Genomic DNA, 24,955 nt, shown 5'->3' on the forward strand with positions numbered 1-24,955 from the left:
ATAACGTACATTGGATAAGACATGTCCTTAAGAATATATTACTTTGGAAGATTTGATGACCATTTAAAATTGTTACGTTGCTATTATATTACTATTTTTTAAAAATTTTGTATAGATAAACTGCACTTGTTTATTTTAGTCACAGAAGTTAAAGTTAAAAATACTGCAATAATGTATGAATATTAACTAATATTTTTATGTAATATGTTAAACAAATAATAGTTAAAATAACCTAATTTTTTTTCAAAGATTATCTTAAAGATGTTAACTACAGGAAAACCTACAAATTTCGAAAAAGCCAAAAGGGGAAAGTGTTTTTAAAATTTGCAGATTTAAAAAAAAATACCTGAACATACGTTTCAGAATCAACCATCGGTATTATTATAAACTCAGATATTGTTTGCGTATAATTAAAAAGTACATCATAATACTTGAAACACATTATAGTGAATATTATTGTATGATACCATATAGTAGAATATTGTGTTAATAAATCTTGCAAAATTACTTACCTGGCAACATACCAAACTTCAATTATATGGGAAAAAGCTAATATACAAAAGCCGATTATGGAAGGTATTGCTAAACACATCATCGTTAATTTCCTTCCAAACCTGTCAGCCATATAACCTTAAAAAATAATAAATATAAATTCAAATAAATTGGCAATAAATTTAAATTTCATCAATCAATATAATGAGCTGACAACTAAAATTATTCATTTCCTGAAGTATAAAAGGTATTTCACATAAATAATATGACCAAATACAACAAAAAAGTTATTTATAATGATGTGAAGAAATACAAAATGTCCTATGAAGAAATTATAATCAATGAATCAAAAAGAATTTATTTTTTCGTGTTAATTAAGCCATAATTTTGTTGCTCATTGGTTGATTAGTTATTTTGGTTAAAATAATCATATATTGAAATAACCTTGTATTCAGTTGCAATTTGCAATCTTCATAATTAATGAAATTATACCGTATTTCTAGAAGTACTCCAAACTTTTTTTATGTAACAAATGATCGAAAGGCATCAATTATATTTACAAAAGAAGGCTTCTTTTACCCTATATTTAGCTTAATGTCTCTGGATTTCAATTCGTAAGAGGACAAACTTGGATATTCCTTCGATAGGGTTTTAGGAATTTGTCTTATATCAATTAGACAACTAATCAAAGACTTGATGATGATGATACTTGATGTATTGATATATGACACGAATCATCATTGATCAATTAATTCAATACCCCAGTTAGTCCGCAGCCAAATTCATTATTTTTCTTCCAAAACCAAATAATCACTTTTAAAATACTCAAATCTCTTTTCACATTTTTTCCAAAGCTCAATCTTGCAATACTAAAAGAGGATTACCAAATCGTCATTTTTAAAATACAAAAACCTCTTTTGACACATTTGTCAGAGCTCAATCGTCTAATACAAAAAAATATCTACTAAAATACAATAATTTTTCGGAATTTTGTATATTAAAATAGTACTTTACTAATTAAATTTTCCTAAAATATTTTCTTTTTGATTAATTAATTTTAATTAATATTAATATTAATTAATATTAATAATTAAAACACTTAATGATGTAACACTAAGACGTACTGATCAATAATAATAATATCTAGAATCTCATAAATTTTAAACAAAAATAGCATAACCCAACAATCTATTATTACCACAACAAATAAAGATCCTATCATTGATTTACGTATTTTAGATATCCTTAACCCACTACAAAGCTGCAAAACAAAGAATCAATCTCCATAAACAAGCACTGCGTGATATTAAAAAGACATCATTTATTACGTATTTCTACAAAACAACAGGATTGAATTGTTGTGACTCTTATCAATTACTAAAAGAAAGAAATTTACATCAATATTAATTTTTATTGTATAAGAAGAATAACTTATTGTGAATAATTACAAAAATTAATTTAATTAAAAATAGCAAGATATTACATTTTATTTATATTATTTAAATCCTGTATAAGAAATCTTGAATGATTCTCAACATTTTTATAAAAATCAACACTTGGCTTAAGTAGCTATAGTTAAAAGTAACAGACAATAATTCTGGAAAGCATTTGATGTCCACGCCAAAAACACGAAAAAAGTTTGAATCTATTGAGGCCAAGAGTTCACCCCTTACCATATAGTTTCGATCGGAATAATAGAATCGAATTTCTTATTTAAATGTTTTCAAGTTAGATTTTCACCAAACCTGGTTGAATCTTACTTTATAGTGTTTCTGTTAATAACATAACAGGTAAATTGAGGAGTAACAGGTAATAGCAGGAGTTTTTGAAAGGAAAAAATTTAGTTGAAATAAAAACTTGGCTTGATGCCGAGTTTTCGGACACTGTCCCAGGCAAATCAACCATCCAGGATTGGTATGCCAAGTTTAGACGTGGTGAAAGGAGCACCGAAAACGGTGAACGCAGTCGACGCTCAAAAGAGGTTGTTATCGACGAAAACATTTTTAAAAATGCACAAAATGATTTTGAATGACCGTAAATTGAAATTGAATGAAAGAGCAGACATTCTAAAGATACCAACTGAACGTGTGCATCATATCATTCACGAATATTTGGGTATGAGAAAGCTATGTGCAAAGTGGGTGCTGCGCGAGCTTATTTTTGACCAAAAACAATCACGAGTTGATAATTAGGAGTAGTGTTTGGAGATGATAAGCGTAATAAAGCCGAGTGTTTGCGTCGATATGTGACAATGGATAAAACATGGCTCCATTATTTCACTCCGAAGTCCAATCGACAGTCATCCGAGTGGACTGCACATTATGAACGTGCTCCAAAGCGAGGGAAAACTCACTAGTTGGCTGGTAAAATTATGGCATCTGTATTTTGGGATATGCATGGAATAATTTCATTTTTTCAAAGAAAGACCATCAATAGCGACTATTATATAGCGTTATTGAACCGTCTGAAGAACAAAATTGCCGAAAAACAGACTCATTTGAGGAAAAAGAAAGTGCTGCTTTACCAAACAATACACCGTGTCAAAAGTCAATGGAAACGATGTCAAAAATCCATCCATCCACCGTATTCTCCAGATCTGGCCCCCAGCGACTATTTCCTGTTTTCAGGTCTTAAAAGAATGCTCGCCGGAAGAAAATCACATTTATGGTACAACTCATATCTTACAAACCTATCTCACTGCTACCTCTCATATCCGACTCTTTTAGAAATTACGGTCAAACGTCAATAATGGACCAAGTACATAGCGTAACAGCAGTTACTGAAAAGGCGTTCGAAGAAAAGAAATATTTCGTTGCCATATTCCTGATCGTCTCAGAGAAGGTTGATTCACAATGATCAAATTGTTGAGATGAATATTCTCAACAAAATTATTTCAGCTGAAGTTACAAAGGTAGTGAAGGGATCTTATTATAGTGGCGATATTGTAACAATAAACAGATGTGTGCTTTGCTATGAAAAGTTTGAAACCTAACTATATTATTTAAAGAATATCCCATAGCTTACAGCTGAGTCGGACTCAAAATAATACAACTGTATTGATTAATCAGAAGATGCTCTTACCCTGACCTAAAATCAAACTAAACTACTAGACAATGAATTGAAAATCAAAAAGATGAAGCAAACCAAACCTGAAAAAATGCTGATGCATTCATTTACGATTCACATTCTAATTAATAGAAATACAAATGAAAAGTAATAATAAAATAATCTATATAAATAAAAATGAATCGTTGTTGGTTAGTCTCGCTATAACTCGAGAACGGCTGGACCAATTTGGACAATTTTGGTCTAGAGTTATTTGTGGAAGTCCAGGAAAAGTATAAAATGCGAATATATAAGAAGGTACTTGAAATTAAATAAAAACAACAATTTTGTTCTTTCTTTGATGTATCCCCCGTCGTTCAGAAATCAAATATAAAGAATAGTTGAAAATTAATAAGTAATTAGAATTTTTATATCATTATTCTCAGGAGGTAAAAATAAACTTAATTTTAGCTAACTACAGCTGTTAACTATCAGATTATTTTTATTTAGATTAAATACAGTTATTAATTATATATCACATTATTTTTATACAGATCGATAAATTTTAAGTTTTGTCACAAATTAAATTTTTGAACGCAACCATAATATTTGATAATTAACAACCAACTAATATGTCGATCCATCTTCTATGTGCATCGATACCTCCAACAAAGACCTCCACTATCTTTTGAGTGACGATTACCGCTATGTGCGCGGTAACCTTCTTAAATTCGGTGATCCTTTGTGATAGTGACATTTCAAATTATGTGCTCTTTTTTTTATTGATTTTTTGTGATAGTAACACTTTACTACTAACTGCGCGAGAATTTTTCTCACTTAATTACAATTTACGACGCCGAGGAGAAGACGACCTGACTTTAGTCGTCGCAGTCAATCAAATGTGCAAAGAGCTACCTCACGTGCTAACCGCACTGATGACCAGAGAGAGACAGATCAAGAAAATAGTCATATTGCTATGTCAGAATTGCGTTCTTCGTGCACATCAAACACAGCAACAGCGAGCACGACATAATGAAATTGAGCGATTCCGCAGACACAGTGCTCCTGTGTTCCTAGAACGAGCTGCATTCCACTATGGTGCGTCACTAGATTATTGTGCCGACAAATCGGTAACAATTGGGGAAATGACAATAACTTGTAAATATTGCAGGGCGTTAAAATACAGGGGTGAATCTACTGGATTATTTTGTGCTGGCGGCAAAGTAAAATTGCCACAGTTGGTCCCACTACCAGATCCTTTACGCTCTTTAGTTGCTGGGATTGGAAATAATTCTAAGCACTTCTTGGCCAACATTCAGAAATATAACAGTTGTTTCCAGATGACATCATTTGGCGCTACACATATTATACAGGACAATTTCATGCCCACTTTCAAGGTGGGTTCATAACATTTTATCTTATTTACTATGTATCTGTGTATCTTTGTTACTTATTGATGTATAAAGATGAATAAAGTACTACAAACACTTTTTTATTATTTTATTATATTAAGTTTGTATTAAAATATATATGAGAAATAATTATTGGACAAATCTTTAGAAATTACAGATACAAGGACATATTTATCACTTACTGAGGACGCTGTTACCACTACCAGATGCAGATCATCAATTTTTACAAATTTATTTTAGGGGCAATTCAGATGCGGAAGTTGATAAGCGTTGTGCTCATAATCCAACAGTGAAGAGAACCATTGTTCAAAAATTACAAATGTGTCTTCATCAGAACAACGACTTAGTAAACATGTTCAAAATAGCATAGGATCGGATGCCATCTGACAGCCATAATATTGTCATTCATTTAGGTCTTTTATTTATCGATTGAGGGTCTGCCGGGTCAGCTAGTTTATATATAAGATTGTATTAGGTGTATTAAATACAATAAATATCTTGTATAAAAAAAATCATATTAAGCATATATACATATTTATGTTATTGGGTATACAAGTAAAATTAACAATATGTACAATTACCTAATAATCATAACCATAAAAAGTAATGGGATTTTTAACACACGCTAATATTTCATCAAATTGTTAATACGAAAATTAAATATTAACACAACAAACAACACCCAATCAATTTTATTACTCTCATAGCCATTAATATTCAAAGTAGAGGCGACACTTGTTTGTTATTATTGACATGACTACCAAATAGATACCTAATTGCTTAACGTTATAAGTATATTCAAAATATTTGAATTTATTTTTCTTCAATATTGGCAGTAATACATCAATATAACGATAATTTAACTATAATAATACTATTGTTAAATTTATTTGTCGTATTGATGTGGTAATATATTAGGAATATAAATTAATTTTAAGGAAGGACTTTTAGTGTGACTTCAAGTATATTGGATATATCTGTAATGATATTCGTATCAGAGCTGCTATATTTATCTTTATTTCTTATTTTTATTTTTTAACGTAAGTGTTCTAAGTGATGCAAAAATTAAACAAACATCTTAACTTACTTACTATTTGTATATTTTTTGTATAGTTTTAATTATAATTGTGACATTAATTTCGTTAATGGTTCGTACATTTTATATATATTTTGGTATCATTTCAATTGTCAATATGTGATAACATTAACAACCCAAAACCTGCAAATATGGTTTAACTCTCATCATATTTGGATTAATTTTTACAACCATACTAAAGGCTGAAAATTAAAAAATTAATCTATTTCATCACATGTAAAACCAATTCGGCAAATTTATATTTACAACATGATCAAAGTCACTCTCAAAGAGAAGAGAATTTATGAAACAATTTAGTGCAAATTTCAGCAATATTCAGCAAGATTTGGAGAGAACTAAAATTTGAATGAATTTTAATCATTGAGCATTTGAAAATTGTATCTTCTAAAACATACTGATTCAAGCTGGTTACTCTAAGCTGGTCATTAAAGTCTGATAATTATGATAATTATGATAATTATGAGGAGTATGCTGAATGAAAATACTTTTAAACCATAGAGTACTAGTGTATGTTATCTTGACAGAAAAGTAGTACATCGAAAACATATGGGGTAAACTGATGATGAATTAAACAAAAATCATCATGCGAATCAGAAATGCGATTACTATATCTTGCAAAATCTATGGAAATCTATACACTTAAAGCCTTATTAACTAATTGAAAACTTTTAATTAGCAGTACTTATAAAACTTTCAATGTATACAATGTATAAAATGTATTTCAAAAGAAACCCTCAAAAATAATTCACAGTGATGATGTAATTTTTATAATATAAGCAACATAAATAATAATGAATTTAATTATGCTAATAGGTTATTAAACAATGTCAGTATTAAAAAATAATATGTCCTTACAGATGATATAACATTTTGCAATCACTAATTGTGAACTAAATTAATTATAAATGCAGCATCGATTTGAAAGGTGCTGACTAATACAAGCGCGGAGATGTGACCTTCGCCTTGAAAGCGGCGAGGAAGTGCATCAAGATCGCGAACTATTGTGCTGTACTTTACGCAAGAAATCTCATATCGGAAAACAATTAGTTCTCCCGAGAGGTTCTAGTTTAAGAGGAAGTTAGAGGTTCTTATGTCTCGTAGGTTTAGAAAGGATCTTGCCTTTGTAGGAATACGTCAGAAATTGGTTTAAGGTTAAGGTGTGGGAGCGGTCAGCGATCAGTAGATAGTTCCGACTTAGCTGATAACAATAATGAGTTATTTAAGAGGCATAGTGACACGTGTTGACTGATATTATTGTGGTATTTGAATGAAGGTTGTGTGCCTTTTTCGTTAAACTACTAATAGCACTTTTATATTTTAATTATTAAAATTTCGCCGTAAATAAAGTTTTCACTATAATGCGATTTTTAATGTGAAACTGTGTATAATGTTTAACCATCCAATAATTTACGCGGCATAAATAGATCATTTACTGTTCCAACAGATCGTCGGCCAAAATAAGATTTAACATTTTGAAGGCGTTTTAATTCCGCTTCCATTAGTTTCAATGAAAATGTGGGCTAATCTTTATTGATTTTACGCTTAGTTTTACTTTAGTTTTATACTAGTTGCTGAATATTTTTAGTACTCGTTTGATATTATGTATAATATCCATACAACTCTCTTTTTAAATATCTAAAACCTAAACCCTCCTAAACTGATATTTAAAGTTATTTAAAATTATTTGTAGAGTCTGAAAACCCACTGAATTTGCAAATTTGAATTAATCAATTCAGTAAGTGAAGATAAAGGTAATTTCGTTTTTCCAGGCTTTTCAAAGAGAATGTATTAATATAAATTTCAAACAACGTGCCGTTATGATTGGTTCGTTTTTCTTGTAAATTCATATTTCTGTCACTGTGAATTAAGAACTTCACAATCTAGTTTGAACCCAACTTTACACCATTAGTAAAGAGGGAAAGACTTACATCAGATTCATCAAAACTTCGAAGCCAATCTCAATTTTTGGTAAATCACTAAAGCTGTATTTATTCTAGCATTATCTTGATGAACGCCTTCACTATTCATTAAACTGGCAGTTTAAAAGTATTCTTTCATCAGATTAATTTTTAACATAGAGAGAATTAATATCGGGTTAATGGTTTGGCCATCTTTTGATCCACTCTTCATTGTCAGCTATCATTCCTTTGAGTGGTTCGATTTAATTTCGTTTAAGCAGTGATCCACAAGGCGAATAAACAATGGAAAAAGTTTTTCATTGTTAATTCACGTGCAACCCAAATATAGTGCTTCTTCTGATACCCAGTTTTTTATTGTTGTGGTTGCCATGTGGTCAAGTATGGTCAATTTAGGCACTCATCATCACAAATCCCACATAATTTTTGATGAACTTACGCTGCTTTTTTCCCGTTTTGACAAAAATCTAAATATATGCAAATCAATCTGAAACTTCGTTACCTCTTGATTTTTTAACTTAACTTTAGGTAAGTAAATGAATGACGCAGTTTTATGTATTTTTGTTGCACTTTTTACCGTTCAAACATACTGTAATATATTTTATTACTAGAGATTGCGACTATAAAGCTCTCTATTTGGCGAAACTACTCTTATCCCTTTTCCTTATTGACCACTTTAAGTAATTAAGGTATATAACTAACTTGTTTGTTTTTGCTCTTACCACTCAAATGCAATTTCCGCTATCCTGATGCAGGTTAGCTTAGTTTATCTGAACGGGACATAAATCTGGTACCAGTACGTCTCCGGTGAGTAGTCTACCCAACCTCAGGTCTTTCAATCTAAGAAAGTTCAGTTGTTAGTCAACGCTTCTTGGTTCATGAGAAACGTAAACAAACAGACAGAGACAAGAGATCCTTCGTGAAAAGCTGGATAAAAATATAGAGTGTAAAGTTCTCCCTTTGATAATTAAAACACACCCTGATCAAATCCCTATCCACATATAACGCGCAAGATAGTTCTAACTGCGACAGTGTCAACCGTAGCGCAGGATCTCTATCATCTCTCTAGTATTTCTCTCACCGCAAACTCATCCTTAACCTAAAGCAACATCAGCTCCTACGTAAAACAACTAAAAGTATCAACGAACAATAATTTTACAATATTCTACTCAAAATAACAAGTTATAAGAGAAATATTAAATTAAGATTAATTATATTCCGCCAACAGGAATTACTAAAACCATTAGTTAGAAGCACTTTATAATTAAATACCACCCTTAAATTAATATAATTACAGCAATATTAATTAAAATAATGAGATTCATAAATAACAACTCATTGTTAAAGAAGTATGGAATTAACATTTTAATTCGTTCTGCTATTGTATAAGCAAAATCGAATATTTAATTTTAACCAAACAGTTATAGGTATAAATAGACCAATATTATTGGTTATTGGATTATTGGAAGAAATTCTAATAAAATTTCAAATCGAAAAACCTATGAACAGAAACATTTCTAAAATATGGGCGAGCCGAATGTTCGATCATCGAAACTCATTTTCTTTTGGGTCTAACTTCATAAAAATTCCCATCACAAATGCAGCTGTGTTAGATAACTTGGAGTATTATTGAGAGCAAATAAAACATGTGGAATTGCAGCGTGCCATAATGTATAGCGTTCTTCTTTTCGAAAACTTCGCTTTATTAAAACCGAGATACACTGGAACTTTTACAGCATTAAAACGTAACTTTTTAGAATCTGATTTATTTTTCATTTAGCGGAAAAGATCTAATAATAAATGTAGGTCAGTATATTTTGTGGAGATTTGCTAGAGACTGGCAAACATCAATATAAGGAACAATTATTGATGTAGTTCACATCGAGCTACATAATCAGCATTTTAGACCTACTTTAGCTGAATAAAACATAAAAAGAGTAATCAACATGAATTGAAAGGAAAACTTTCACCAAATAATAAATAAAACATACCAGTATTATTTAGTACATAGAAACTGTTGATTGGAGGATTCTAAAACATAGCTGCAATTAAAAGCAATATCAAATATATTGGTATAAAATTGGCTAAACCTATTACAAATTACTAATATTTTCATCAGGAATTTCCACGCATCATGGTTTTCCTATTTTTTAATGTTTATTAAAATAAAATAATTTAACAATGTAAAGATAAATAAAATTAGCTAAATATATAAACATTCTAGCATTTAATAATTAAATGAATTAGTGAACGGTTAATTAATATGAAGGACTGCCTTATAAAAATGGTGTAAAATAATTTAATAAATTATCATTGAAATGTTTCCTGCAATATTAAGAAAAATATTATTAGCTAAATAGACAATAAATACTGCGACATAATAACTAATTAAGAATTGTTAGTTAATTTGACGGTCAGCAGTGATAAAGAAGTTACGTGGCCTATTCTCTGATGTTAGTCCATTGATCTTATCATTTTTCAGAATATTCTATAATACATAATTGATGAACTCTCTTCCCACTCTTACTAACACATATTCTAAAAAAACTCTTTATATATAAAAAAAATTAATTGTACAGAAAAAATTAAATAATTAATTCCTATATTGTTTAGAGCCCTTAAAATGTCACTTGTTTTAGGCTATATGTTAAGTATACTTGTTGAAATAAGAAAGGATATCTCTTTTAACATAATTTTAATAAAATAGTACGTGAGATTTTTCCAAAAATATTGTGGAAAATTATGGTTATTATATTATATAATTATCTTATACCTATATACCAATTATTCATAATTGTTTTTTCAATATCTCGAATTGAAGAACAAACAGATCAAACCTGACAAGCGATATAACCCAAATAATCTATGACAGCTTCCGCTAAGCAACATTTCGCGCAAACAGAAAAAGTTTTCTTTCCTTCTTTAATTTTTTGCTTTATTAAATTCTTCGAAAATGATATATTAGGAATGATACATTCGCTAGAAGGTCAACACCTTCTAACGAAGTTGCTGAATGAAAAAATCGGTATCAATTACACAGCGTAACCGTATACAGTTCACTTAGTACCACAAAGATTATTAACAATGTTAAAATGATTTAACGGTTTGCTACACAAAAAATTATATACCACATAAGGTAACACGAGATATACAATGAAAGAGGAAACACAATACTACCCAAAATTTCTTTCTGTTCTATTATTATTTAAGGACAGAAATATATAAAGGGGCCAAAAAAACTTTGCTGATATAAAATGTTCCATTTTATTCGAATACATAGTACATTCAAAACAGTAATGACACACGTGATCAATATGTTACTGTCGAAAGTTGTTAAAGTTCGATTTGTTTTACAGTCAGACGATATTTTCCTCCTCATTTTATTCTATTTAAAAAGAGATAGAATGCTGTTAGGGAAGTTCGAACATGAACACGTTCTTCAAGATATTACAATTAGGGGTTGTAAACCGGCAAACGTTGTTTTAACGCTTTTTATTTTAATAAATTTGAAATCGCTGCGGTTTTTATTGAAAATATTTTTTGCGCGTTGCAGGTGCACTGAATATTAGTACGGGCACGGTCACTAAAATATCCCAAAAAACAAAAAAAAAACTATAGAACATTAAATTCACCAAAAATAAACCGATAAACACGGTGACGCGACATGGCGAAATAGGTGACAGATCAAGATCAGATTCATATTAGCTGTATCAGAGATCAAATACACGAAATAAATAAAAACAGTAAGTAGTTTTTTGAAGCGAAACATAATATAATACAATTATTTCAGAGAAAATTATTACTCTGGAAAGTATCCATAAAATGTCAAAAGATATAGAGCTATTTGAGGGTTGTAAAACATACCTTCATATACTGTTTGTAAAGATAACCCACGAAGGGGTTTAACGGAACTTCCATAGACTGCTTTTAAAAGAATACAATTTTTAAAAACATATAACAAAATCAAGAAAGAATTATTTTATCAATTCATATATTTAATTGATGGAAAAAGGTAAACGTTGGAATAACTATCGATTAGGTTTTCTGGATCGATTAGGTCTGGATTTATCGAAAGAGGTATTGTCAAAAATAACACCTTTGATTTGTGTGAGCTCGATCAGATACATTGAAGAAGCAATTGACAAATGGTAAAATCTTCAGCAAGTTTTGATAGATTAGAAATAAGCAGCTTAGTTATTAACTTGATTAGTGTTTCTGAAAGCGAGAGTGATTGAATAAAACTTTATGAATATTGGTTTATGATTCAATGCTGACAATTACCAAGAGAGAGTGATGAAAGAGGAAACAACTAAAGCTTTATAAGAATGTGTGCTATTGTGCAGAATATACATGAACTTTGGTTAAAATGTATGAGGAGAGAAATGTTTTACAGATATGGCAAATCCATTAAGGAGAATGCAGTGATTGAGTGTAGATTTATCAAGAAAGATGTATTCAGGTAGTAACAGGACCAACTAAGGAGAAATATAGTAATATTATAATTACTTGTGTATAATTATTGTGGCTCTATAATTAATTGTAGTTTAAAGTTCTTCGATAATATATGCATTAGATGTACTATAATGTTAGAATAAATTATAATACATAATATTTTTGTTTCATTATTTTATTTAGATTTATTATATGTCAGAGCCAAAATGTACTAAAACTCAGAGTTGCTGCGGCAATGTTTTAACAGGTCACGTGTGTCATTACTGTTTTGAATAGACTATATATGTTGCCCTCAATGCTCTATAACATAAATAATGTCAATTTCGTCATGAAACAATATCTTGAAATTACCTATCAAATCCAAAAATGTCAATAAAACATACTAAAAATCAATTTCTACATTATCTTATGCAAAATGAAGAGCATAAATAAAATTGTTACTAGAATTTGTCGGTTACTAGGTTGTTAACTCGAACTGTAAATTTTAATGGTCGCGAGATATATAGAAAGCATTGAACTCAGTAAGAACAGAGATATAATGGTGGTCTAGGAAATACTCAGAAGAAATTATCGGGCTCGATATACTGATTTGAATGGTGTTAAATAGACTATGTACCTTATTCATTTTCATAACTGATGCCCCATAAGAACAAAAACAAAAAACAGTCTCCCGATTTCAGATATTCATTTTATATTGATTGAAAATATTTTAATCCAACGTACAAAATACGTGAAGAAATGATTCGAACTTATAATAAAACAAATGAATAAACTGACGAGTTCTCTTGATTCCGCATTTTCTTTTTCACTAAATAAAACCTTTTATTTTAGAATGTACTTAAATATCAATCGCAAGAATTATTTCACTCTAATACCTTTTTTTCAGTCCCCACATTGATTCTACTTCACTTGCATTCCAAAAACCTGCGACTTTGACTTTATCACATAGATGGGACTGTCTTCACATGATGAGAACTAATACTTCCCTTTAAGTATTGTTTTGATTATTATCTCACCAAAAATTTAAATGAATGGATCCACACTCTTTATTTGTTATACCCAACTGGTCCTTATTGCTGTTACTTGATCATCCCTCTTTAGCCATCTTTTGCTAATTCTTACTATCAGGTTTTCAATCAATATAAGATATATATTATTTTACTATGCCCACTGTATATGCTATCTTTTACACTTTCATCTGATAATTATCCAATTTGTTTTTATGAATATTTTTTACCACATCCGATTTCTCGTCTTTATTTTTGGATAAGATTTGCCTTTAGTTATAGATGACCTTAAGAACAATAACCTAATCCAGTATAAATCATATTGGGTGAGAATTCTTCAAATTAACCAATCCCTTTTGCTTAACTAAATATAAATCTATTAATATAGGTGTAATATAATTTTCTGTATCAAAATTATTTTAAGCATCTTTTAACAGAAAAAGGTATCCTTATTCTGTTACACATTTCTTTATTTATGAGAAATCTCTTTAGCTAAAGAAAATTAGTAACCAATATTATGAAAGATCTATCTAAAACCCAAAAAGTTTATCTCAGATATATTTAATTTTCCTTAGAACGTAACCAATTATGGTAAAATAAATTGTCAGCATTGATCAGACGTAACTAGAAAAAATATCATTGAAATACTATTGTTAAAATAATTGTAACATAACTAATGTAACATAATAAATGCATAATTTAGCAGTATTAATTCTTATTAATATTAATATTATTTTACTGACATTTAACATATATAATTTTACATGATCACTACAACTAACTTTAGAGTTACAAATATTATTAATTATTGAATATTTTTTAACATTTCAATAATCTAAATTGTATTTTGCAGAAATAAAAATTGTAATGCGCAGAAATTATATGTTTTTTTTTGTTTATGTTCATGTTATTGTCGTCTGAAGAACGTGACCTAACTTTGACGTCAACAATTTTATAAAACTCGAAGTTGTTTCATATTTATGGCTTCAATTAAAAACTCAGCTGTTGTTTAGGTGTCATAAATGAAGCCGAATAATATTCTCGTTTTAATTGTAAAACTATTATTAATAACACTTTCTTTTATATATTGATGGCGCCTAATAGCACAGCTATTCTGCTAATTAGAAATTAGCGAGTAAAAATGAACAATTTTAGTTTGCCGTCCATCTTATGAAGAACGCAGACAAAACCTACCTGCTAAAATTGGTCCTGTAATAGCTCCGAGTGGCAAAAACGAGGTCAACATGGCCGTTTGGGACGTGGATACCGTGTGATTAAACGGATTCTCCTCCGTCTTGAACTTGGGGATTACCGGTGATGTCCAAGAGACCGATAGCCCGCTTGAAAAGGCCGTTAAATATGCTAGAAATCCACAAAGATCGTTTATTAAGAGAGAAGAAATCACACATTGTGAAACCATATGTAGTATACGTGAACAAATGCAAATTAATAAAAGTATCGGTCATTGATATTGATATAATTTAGACATCCTTATAGGTATATATAGTATGATATAAATATATTTCCTTAAAACTTATATCTTAACCTAGTTACCAATATGAGATAGAAAAATTATTTACTATAGTAACAAATAAAATAATTAAGACTTATATTAAATAATTAAAGCACTGAAAGGTATCGTAACTAATGTTGCATTAATTCTAACCAATATTACTAAAATATATTACTAATTTTTAAAACTTGAGATGTTGCATTAAAATTACGATGTTACTATACTCCTAAAAGGCAAAAAATTAGTTAGTTTAGGAGATATATTAAAACATATTTAACTTAATTATTTGAATTTTTATTTCCGTTTTCTTCAAAAATTCCTGCAAACATTTATTTTGTAATGAGGTTTGATTAGTGTTGTTTACCATAAAAGAAAGGTTAACATCATTTTGTTATTATAGATGGCTTAATTAAATTATCAATCCACATTAATATCTCTTTTGGTTATTATGTAGTCTGATATCGAACCGGAGAGCTTGAATTAAAATAAAATTTGAAAATATGAATAATGTGATGTGAATCTTAAAAGAATTGTATAATAATTAATTTGTTATACAAAGCAACAATGTCAAAAAGTCAGGTCAGTCAAGTCATTTCAGTCTAAATGATTATTAAATTCAAGTATACACTAAAATGAACAAAATATATTTTATAAATTAATTCCGTGGAAGATAATAACATATTCGCTATTAGTAGCTCTTATTAATAGTTAATGGTTAAGAATAACACGAAATATCTACACTAACTACTCTACTAATTTTCATCTCTAGCATAAGTTCAATATTTGTATCAATATTTACAATATCAAAATATTATTGCAAATATTAAATTAAACAAATATGATTAGGACATCATTAGAGCAGATGTGAATACTAATTAAATGTGAACTATTTATAATACACGGTACAAATCACTTCTATCACACACATTTACTCTAAATCACAACGGCTAATTCAATAACAACATTAAAATCATAACTTAAAAATTGACACTAAGTGACATGAATATGGAATGGCATCGAATATTTAAACAATAAAAAACGTGGGAATATTAGTGTCGAAATTTTAGTGATGCAAAGAACAAGTACCGAACTTATTCAAAAAATATTGTTGAAAATGATAAATTAGAAATTCAAAACAAATTTAATACAATATCACTTTGTATATTATCTTACAATCTTACAATTATCTTACAATAAAAATACATGACAACGTTCGACCTCCTGTTTTAAAATCCGTGAAAATAGAATAGAATAGAATATTTTTCACCAAGTCTTGCCACTAATTACAATTAACTATAACTGTTAAACAACAAATAACTGTAAGGAACATCCTAAAGATCCAGTTTCAGAAGAATGAAGAACGTTCGTCAAATATTCATCCAATCAGCATATTAAACCATTATAATATGCATTTACTCTTGTTAACCGAATACCTTCGATCTCGGAAAGAAACATGAGGATGTACTACCTTAAATACCGCTTTTGAAATATTAGTACTAGCCACAATTTAGCTTAATACCGACCTAAACCTATTTATCTATTTACAATTTCATTTTACAACTACTACTAACTGATCAGCTTGCGAAACCAACCAGTTATATTAATATAGATTTGCTTTGTTGATAATTAATTTTTTTGTATGTTGTCAAAAAATTATATTATTATTTTTGTATTGTTTGTAATCTATTAATAACATTAACATATAGATTGTGAAATAATAAAAACAATCAGGACCTTTAATTAACTAAAGAATTGGCAATGCTTATAAATATTATTTGGTCACATTTCCACTCCCCTCAATGAACAGAATCTGTTTTCATTATCTTTCAAAATGTCACCTTTAGACCTGCTCTGCAATATAAAAAAATTCTTTCCACAATACATTACAATAATAGTGAATGTCCTATGAGACAGCAATTTTACCACACATTCAACGTTAACTAATTATTTAAACAAAACTATTATGAACCTAATTTAACGTTGGGTCCACTGATCACGGGTACATCGAAAACACAAAGCTCGTCAAGAGATTAAGTTCCGCATAGACCACTACACCACTGAAATAATCAGTGTGTGTTATAAAATTGCCTGATTAAATAAAACTGAAAGAAAAAAATCTACATTTTATATCTGTCAAGGATAATAGGCCTATAAAATTATAGACATTTATTCAAGAAAAATTTAAATTTTATTGATAATTGTACGCGATATAAAACCTATTGCTGCATATCATGTATATTTATAGAAAGATATATTTACCTAACAATTCAGAAATGTTTTGATGGTATTTTTTAATTTTATTTCACAGTCTATTTAGAAACTACACACAAGGCTTAACTGAAATTATTTGCCGTTAATAATATTGTATATTCTTCAAACGAGAACATTATAAAAAAGCTTTCCAAGTCACTAAAAGTATCCCAGAACCAATTTCTAAAGGGTAGAAGTGTACAAGACCATATATTTAGTATAAGATAAATAGTGGAAAAAGTTTTACCCAAAAAAACACATATATCTAGCTTTTATTGATTTAGAAAAGGTAGTTGATAGAGGAAGAAGAAAAACATTCTGGCTTTTGTTAGAACAAAGAGGTGTAAGTAATAATATTGTACGAGTAGTTCAAGAAATATACAAGATAAACAACAATGCCACTATTGGGCCATTATTAGACAACATGAAATTAAAAACCTTGAAAAGCCAATTAGGACTAAGATGTAAGTAAGTTTAAACTCAACCCTGTTTATAATATTCAAGTATGAAATAATAAAGAAATGTGGAAAAATATAAATGTCCGTAGGAGCTTTTTCATATGATGTAATAATAGCAACTGATAGGACAGGACACCTACAGAAAATCACAAATATAACATGAATACTAAGGGGACGTGGAATGATAATGAATAAAACGAAAGAGAGTATTGTCAAAGAAAGATTAAAGCAAAATACAAGATACAGAGGTTTAACAAAGACAGACAGGATGAGAAGTAAATAAATAACAAAAGTCCTCTCTATTGAATCAGTGGAGGAACTATTTTGGTGGAGAAACTTACTAAGCATTTGTATAGAATTTGAGATGGACGGACGAAGATGAGAAAACCCGAAGTAAGATGGCAAAGCACTGACAGAAATAGAAGAAATGTAAGGTTGTTTAGCTATTAATTTTCTTAAAAACAAAACTATTTTATTTAACGGAAAGAAATGGTGACTGAACAGCGACATCAAGCGACACTGAGGGTTAAAACATATAGAAATAATCCTAGACGTAAGGATCGACATAGACATTGACATTGACTGTAGAGATTAACAAATATTTTCAGAACTGGTTTAAGATATGCTCTCTTTTTATTTCACGAAAACATCATGATGATTATGGGAACTTCACAATGAAAGTGTAAAGGAAACAATATCTTCATCGAGTGGACGTATTAAATGTTTCGATATACTAATCAGTTTAATACTCCTAATCCTACACATATTCATTATAATAATATTGACAAAATGACATGGCATAATAAAAAATCTTAAGAATTAAAACATTGAAATTACACATTTCTGTTTTCATAAAAATCAAAAGGCGACAACAAATGAAACAAAAAGAATTAATATGCTGAAAATAAATAGCACCTCGCTAAAATTTAATTGAAAGGAAAATTAGATATAATTAATGCACTGATCAATGATCTGTTTTCGAAGAAGTTAATAAAGATGATAATCGCGTGTATGAATATTGTAGTAGCTGATCATTCAAGCAATACAAATTTAAACATATAAACCAAACACGAAATGTTCTAATTATTAATTTTAATTTTGTGCAAATAATATAAAGTGTTAAACAATTTTCTGAAATCATCATCCAACAATAATAACGTATTATCGCCTTGAATAATATTATGATAATGATATGCTAGCATACAGAAATCGTTTTGAGACTTTTATCCCAGAAAATATGCTATGAATAAAAAAAGTACCGAAAAAACGGAAATTTGAATTTATATAATTGAATACCAACTGAACTTAAGAAAGAATATAAAAGCTTATATAATAATATTACTATCTTAATTAATGAACAACAATTACGATGATTAAAATTTATTTTCCTTCAAAGAATTATCAATTAACCTAATCAGCACTTCTTAAATAAAAACAGAGTGAAAACTTAAGTGAAACTTTAAAAGAAATTTATAATTTCTCGAAATATTAAAGGAAGATGCTAATGATTTTAATTAAACGGCATAATAAACATTGTACGTCTACAATATTTAATTATACATAGATAATAATTAGAATAGCGTGAAAATAGAACATGGATTTGAACTGAAGTAGTAAATTTATTTTTCAGTTGTTCATTATCGGTATGAACTAAACGTAACCTTAACTACCAAACAATTATTTTAAAATTATTATCATAAGATGTCATAAGATATCATAAGTTGTCTTAAGATGAAACATTTTATCAGCTTTCAAGCACATATTCGTTCTTGACCAGTAACGTTTACTATAAAATTGAGAAATACAATCATGATTGGGAAATAACAAAATATCACAACCAACTGATGCAATTATACGCCTACTTTGGAAGGTCGCAGGTCTTATCTTATTTCTTAACGCTCATATGCAAGAATTTCCAACAAATGTGCGTCAAACAACAAAAGAACAAAACAGAGGGCAAACCGAAATAACAAGGAAATGTACCAGACGCCATCATCGTTTAAAATAGCACTAAGACAAAATCGTGGTCTTATGCGATTAAAATACCACCAACGCTTTAGTTCATAGTGACGAAAACTCATGAATATTTTAATTTTATACGAAGTTAATTTGGGTAAGATGGCAATTTTAATGAACTGACGATAGACGAATATGATAATAATAATTTCTATAAAATATTGACAAATAAAACTGTTTTTGTGACGAGGAAAAATTGTGATGAGGAAAATTCATAGGTCAACATTTTTTCGGGACTTAATTTAAAATTGTCTATCAAAATTTAACACATGAAATTTACTAAATTATTTGTATTTATAAGTTTAAACACTATTTATAATTAATGTGATTTTTTTTAAAACTTTATTGTAAAATCTTCATTGAGCTGTACTGAAACCAGCACTATTACAATATCGAAAGAAATGCTCCAATAAAATGTATCAATGAAATACAAGCGTAAAAAATTACTATTAAAAACTCACATCGTAAATTTATTCAAATATTCAGTATTTATGTATATGAAGGACGACGATTTAAAACTAATATTTTTCTATTGAATCCTTTATTAGAGAGCGAGTTATTTTTTTAGTGTGGCTTATATTATATTTCTGATTACTATCTATTAGTGTTTATCGCCAATACATTGTTATATTGTTAATATTGATAATAGTTATATTGTTACTCCATTCCTTGTTTTTTTTTATTTCGGTTTTATTCTCTATTTTTCTGGATTTCATTCGACTGAAGAAATGGCTCCAATGAGCTGTTCATCATAAGTTTTACCATGTTTAAAGAGCTACTTTGAATAAAAAAACTAAGAGTTCCCACATCTAAAGTCTATTATATAAAAGCTATAAAAATGAACGTTTCTCGAGTGCAAAATATAACATCTGGTAATTCAAACATTTCATTGGGACCATGGAATCTTAATCACCGCACCAGTACAATTGTACTTTTTGTTACAGCGTTATTTAAACCTCATATAAGAATGAAGTATTTAAGCGACAAAAACTTTGTTACCATCCATTTTATAAAACATTTCCTACTGAACTAGAATTTTTATTAGGTTATTTCAAGATTTTAAAGCAGTGTTGCAAACTACACGACTCCATTTTTATAAATATCAAATTTTAAAATTCTAAACTCGCGTTAAAACTAACAAAATTTATAACATTTGAAAATTAAAAAACAACTGAATTAAATATTCATATAAAATTTATATAAATAGATATATTAAAAATACAGTAAACAGAAAATAGAAATAACGTATATGATTAATACTAGAAATCAATAAATGATTTATATACTTATTGTTATAATGCAAATTGTGCTTAGATATTATTAGCTATAAATTAAATGCATTGTATTTATCCTTTCAAGACATTTGTTCTTGGGATTGTCATCTATAAATTTTTAGAAATGACGAGTTGATGTTGAAGTAGAATGAAATAAACTCTGTCTGATGCTAATGAAATTTCCCTTCTTATTTGAAATGTCCAGTGGAAAATGTAGTAATTCAAATCAACTTTTGTACAAAATTGCACAAAACTTGTATAACCATAGCTTCAAATGATTCTAACAGAATGTCCAACGACTATCTTGCTGGAACCACATATCGTCCATGACTATCCATCTCAATCAATTTAAGACAAAATAAATCATATACCATTATTATTTGGTTCTCGCTGCTAAACGAGAATAAAAAGAACACATCAATAACGATTCACTTGACGTGAATGAATGAACATACTTGGCAATATGTTCATTCATTTCCATTCAAATGTACCTCGTCATATATATGATAATAAATCTTTATCGTTTAGATATGCTGCTCATGGTAATTTAGCATCAGCGTCTCTATAATGAGTATATTTAACAGACGCCTACAAAGACCTCCTACAAGACTCTCCCCTATTGACATCTCATATATTATAAGCAAATTATCTTTAAAATTAGAATAAACTTCATCTTAAAAGAAAACTAGGATACTGATATTAACAGCTATCATAGATTTACCTTAAATTGACCAATTTTAGACCTAAAAATCAGATTATACATCAAAATTACAGATAACATAATAAAGAATTAAAATTTAAATATATATTTTTAATCAACCTTGGGCACAAATCAAAGTTCAAGCTAAATTACAGTCTTAGGAATTAACGTTTTATTACTTTTATAATTTATTGCTACCATTATCATGATTATCATAACCACATTCCATATAAAAATATATAGACTATATTTTTTATAATACTATATTATAATTTTCTATTTTATTTTGTTTAGTTCCTTTTAAAAAATGACTAAATTTGTATAAAATATTTATATTCTCAGGAACTAATTTATTTATTTTTAAACCTAAATTTTAAAATCAAACTACAACTGTTTGTTTTATACAAGCTAAAAATCAAAACATTTCACAAAAACCTATGATAAAGTACTCGTGATAACAATAGCATTACCACATTATAGCATCATAATTTTAATTTTTGATTTTAATTACCTCTTAATATTGTTCTCAATATAAACCAGACTCAAACTAACATATATCGAACTTTCTAATCAGCCAGAATGTACTAGTCAAAACACCAAAAGCTTAAATAATATTCTAGAGGAAATTTGGAATACTAAATCATATTTATTATATTAATAATCAAAGAAATCAAATTAAATTCCTTATTATCAATACAAATTTTTGAACAAATAATATAAAAATAAGTTTCATATTCAATGAACTGTTTTATGAACCAACAATATATTTATATTCATAATATATTTATTATCATTAGTATTTAATATAAATAATAGTAATAATAATAATAATAATAATAATAATAATAATAATAATAATATTACTTCAAACTAAAATTATTATTAGTTTAAAATTAGTATTTTAAAAAAATTATTAACAACTATTCTGAATCATTTCTCTATTTTTTAAATATATAAAAAATCCATCACTACTTTATTCATTATTAATTCTAAATAAATTTATATTGGTATACATTATTACAAAAAGCAAAGGATCAAATTAATTCAGACTGTGACATATAATATGTAATTTAGTATATAATATAAATTTAGATTTTGTAAATATATGTAGTTATGTATAATTATTTGCATACAAATATTATATTATTTTATATAACATATTACATACACTAATTTACTTAAAAAAATTAAGGACATATATCAATACAATGACCACTCAATGTAACAATAAATATAATATAATTGGGTACTTACCTATAATAACACTAAGGTACATAAAAAGCGGTTCCGTTGGGTTCTTCGCCTCCTCCTTGTCTTTGGATCCAAACCATTTCGAAAATTTTGTTAAAATATTGATCATGATTACACTTTCTTTGTACTATCGCACACTAAACACGGACGCACTAATAGATTTTTAGAAGTCCAAGACTAAGAGCATCGCCGTACAACACCACTCTCACCAAACACCAGATCGAACTGATTGGATAGTGGAAAGCAATCGATGACTTTTTTAGCAATTCAAATTTGAGCACGTCAATTTCTTAAGCTACAATAATATTTTAGCGCTAAATTATCATCGAAATCTTAAGAAATTCTGTTCTATCATTTATCGCCGATGCTGTTGTTGGTACAACAATGAAAAAACAACAATGTGTAAAGTCCGGCTTATATATCCTTAAGGTCATTCGAAACCCACACCCTAAATCTAGCGCGACCGGTAAAACTGCGTCAAAAAAAGATTTTTTTTGTTCCTGCGAATAAAAGGAAGGATTTTTCCTGGCAGGTCATGTCACACGCACTGGACTGGCGTGAACGGGTTGAAAAAAATACACAGTCTACCGTTTGAATTTTGAGATCCTTCAACGCAATATACGAAATTTCAACGAAGTCAAGGTGAACGGAACGATAACCTGTCGCCAAACTAGTTCCTCATACAACTAACACTGATTTTGCATTCCTTCTTCACGAAAATATTTCATTAGGAATAATTTACTACAACCGCAAATATACATACCAAATGACAGAGGACATCCTTATTGACAATATATTTTATAATTTCCTCTAGGTCGAATTTATGAAATCATACAAAGAGTTAGTTGTTATTAGTAATGTTATATTTACAGTGTCATATTTAATTAGGAATATTAATGAGACTTGAAATTTAATCAACCAGGAAATAATTTGCAAAACAAATAAGAACAGAACGTAAACAGTTTTTAATATCTTGAATATATGTAGAGCCAAAACATATTAAACATACTGTTTAAATTTAAAATTAAAACTTATATAGGTGTCACATTTTCAGTGACCGTTTGAAATTTTCTATCTTTTTAATAAATATTTTTGAACAAAAAGCGGAAAACATCATAGAGTCATTCAAACTTATTTTCTATGTCTTAGATCATGTTACTTATATGATGATTAATATTTTGTAGATAATTAGCTGCATTTGTAAAATGATATATAGTCTATTCAAGTTTTTTTGTACATATGTTACGTCATCAAGATATTTAATATATAGCCTGCCGCAATTTGTAAATTCGTTTCAGAATCAGCCAATATTTTCCTTCTCATTTAATTCTACTTAAAAAGACACAATGCTGTCTGATTAGTTCGAACACGTAAACGATTGAGCCTGTCAAAGTCGTCCATTTGTCAGGCGTAAGCAAAATTCTCGAAAGCAATAGTGAAAAGAGATTATAACTCTGACCTATAAACTATTCTGGCTGTATAACTAACTGTAGTTTTTATATTTTTGTTCAATTATTGTATTTAGATTAGAATTTTGTTGTAAATCAAAAGCTAACTGAACTAAAACTCAGAATAGATGAGACAACATTGCGACATTTTGACGTCTTAAAATTGCCTTAAAATAATCACAAAATCGCAACTTTTTTGTAAGAACTTTGAGAACTGATTCCTTAGCCCATAAAACAGTTCACTTTTTCTGGATATTTCTAGTTAATAAAGCTATTACACTAAAACAAACCATCGTAGTTAAATTAGCTTTTCTTATGAAAATTAATGTAAATAAATTTCGTAATTATTGTGCAACAATAACTTCTTCTGTAACCATTGTACGGCGTCTCTATGATGTCATGAGATCACTTAGAGTAAATGTGATATGAAAAAATTAATCCAGTTAATTGCTGTGATACGGAATATGTCGACCATAAAATTAACTGTTCCTGTATTTTACAGTTCAGTCGTTACGTCAATCTATTCCTGATGAAATGGCAAAGCAACCAAAACATAAACCACCTAGCAGCTGTCAAAATAATAACTTATCGAAAATAGCATTTCCATTTTAAAGTTGACTAAAAA

At 28.6% G+C, this 24,955-nt stretch overlaps 2 protein-coding genes across 2 annotated transcripts in view; both read right to left on the reverse strand.

The window, feature by feature from the left end:
* The window catches only part of Schip1 (Schwannomin interacting protein 1), a 612,769-nt gene that overhangs the window by 486,017 nt on the left and 101,797 nt on the right, over nt 1-24,955 (reverse strand). The gene's annotated exons all lie outside the window — the stretch shown is intronic.
* Nucleotides 1-24,955, reverse strand: part of LOC143194231 (facilitated trehalose transporter Tret1) — a 42,610-nt gene that overhangs the window by 12,469 nt on the left and 5,186 nt on the right. Inside the window, exons 2-4 of the mRNA XM_076400871.1 lie at nt 22,886-23,177; nt 14,615-14,782; nt 513-630 (exon numbers count right to left, since the gene is read on the reverse strand). Of these exons, the coding sequence (XP_076256986.1) occupies nt 513-630; nt 14,615-14,782; nt 22,886-22,991 (392 nt within the window). The 5' untranslated portion in view covers nt 22,992-23,177. The remainder of the gene's footprint in view (nt 1-512; nt 631-14,614; nt 14,783-22,885; nt 23,178-24,955) is intronic.

The sequence above is a fragment of the Rhynchophorus ferrugineus genome, unplaced genomic scaffold (assembly GCF_030347505.1).
Source record: "Rhynchophorus ferrugineus isolate W39M unplaced genomic scaffold, kcgeb_rfMv2 rfM3, whole genome shotgun sequence".
NCBI classification, from domain to species: Eukaryota; Metazoa; Arthropoda; class Insecta; order Coleoptera; family Curculionidae; genus Rhynchophorus; species Rhynchophorus ferrugineus.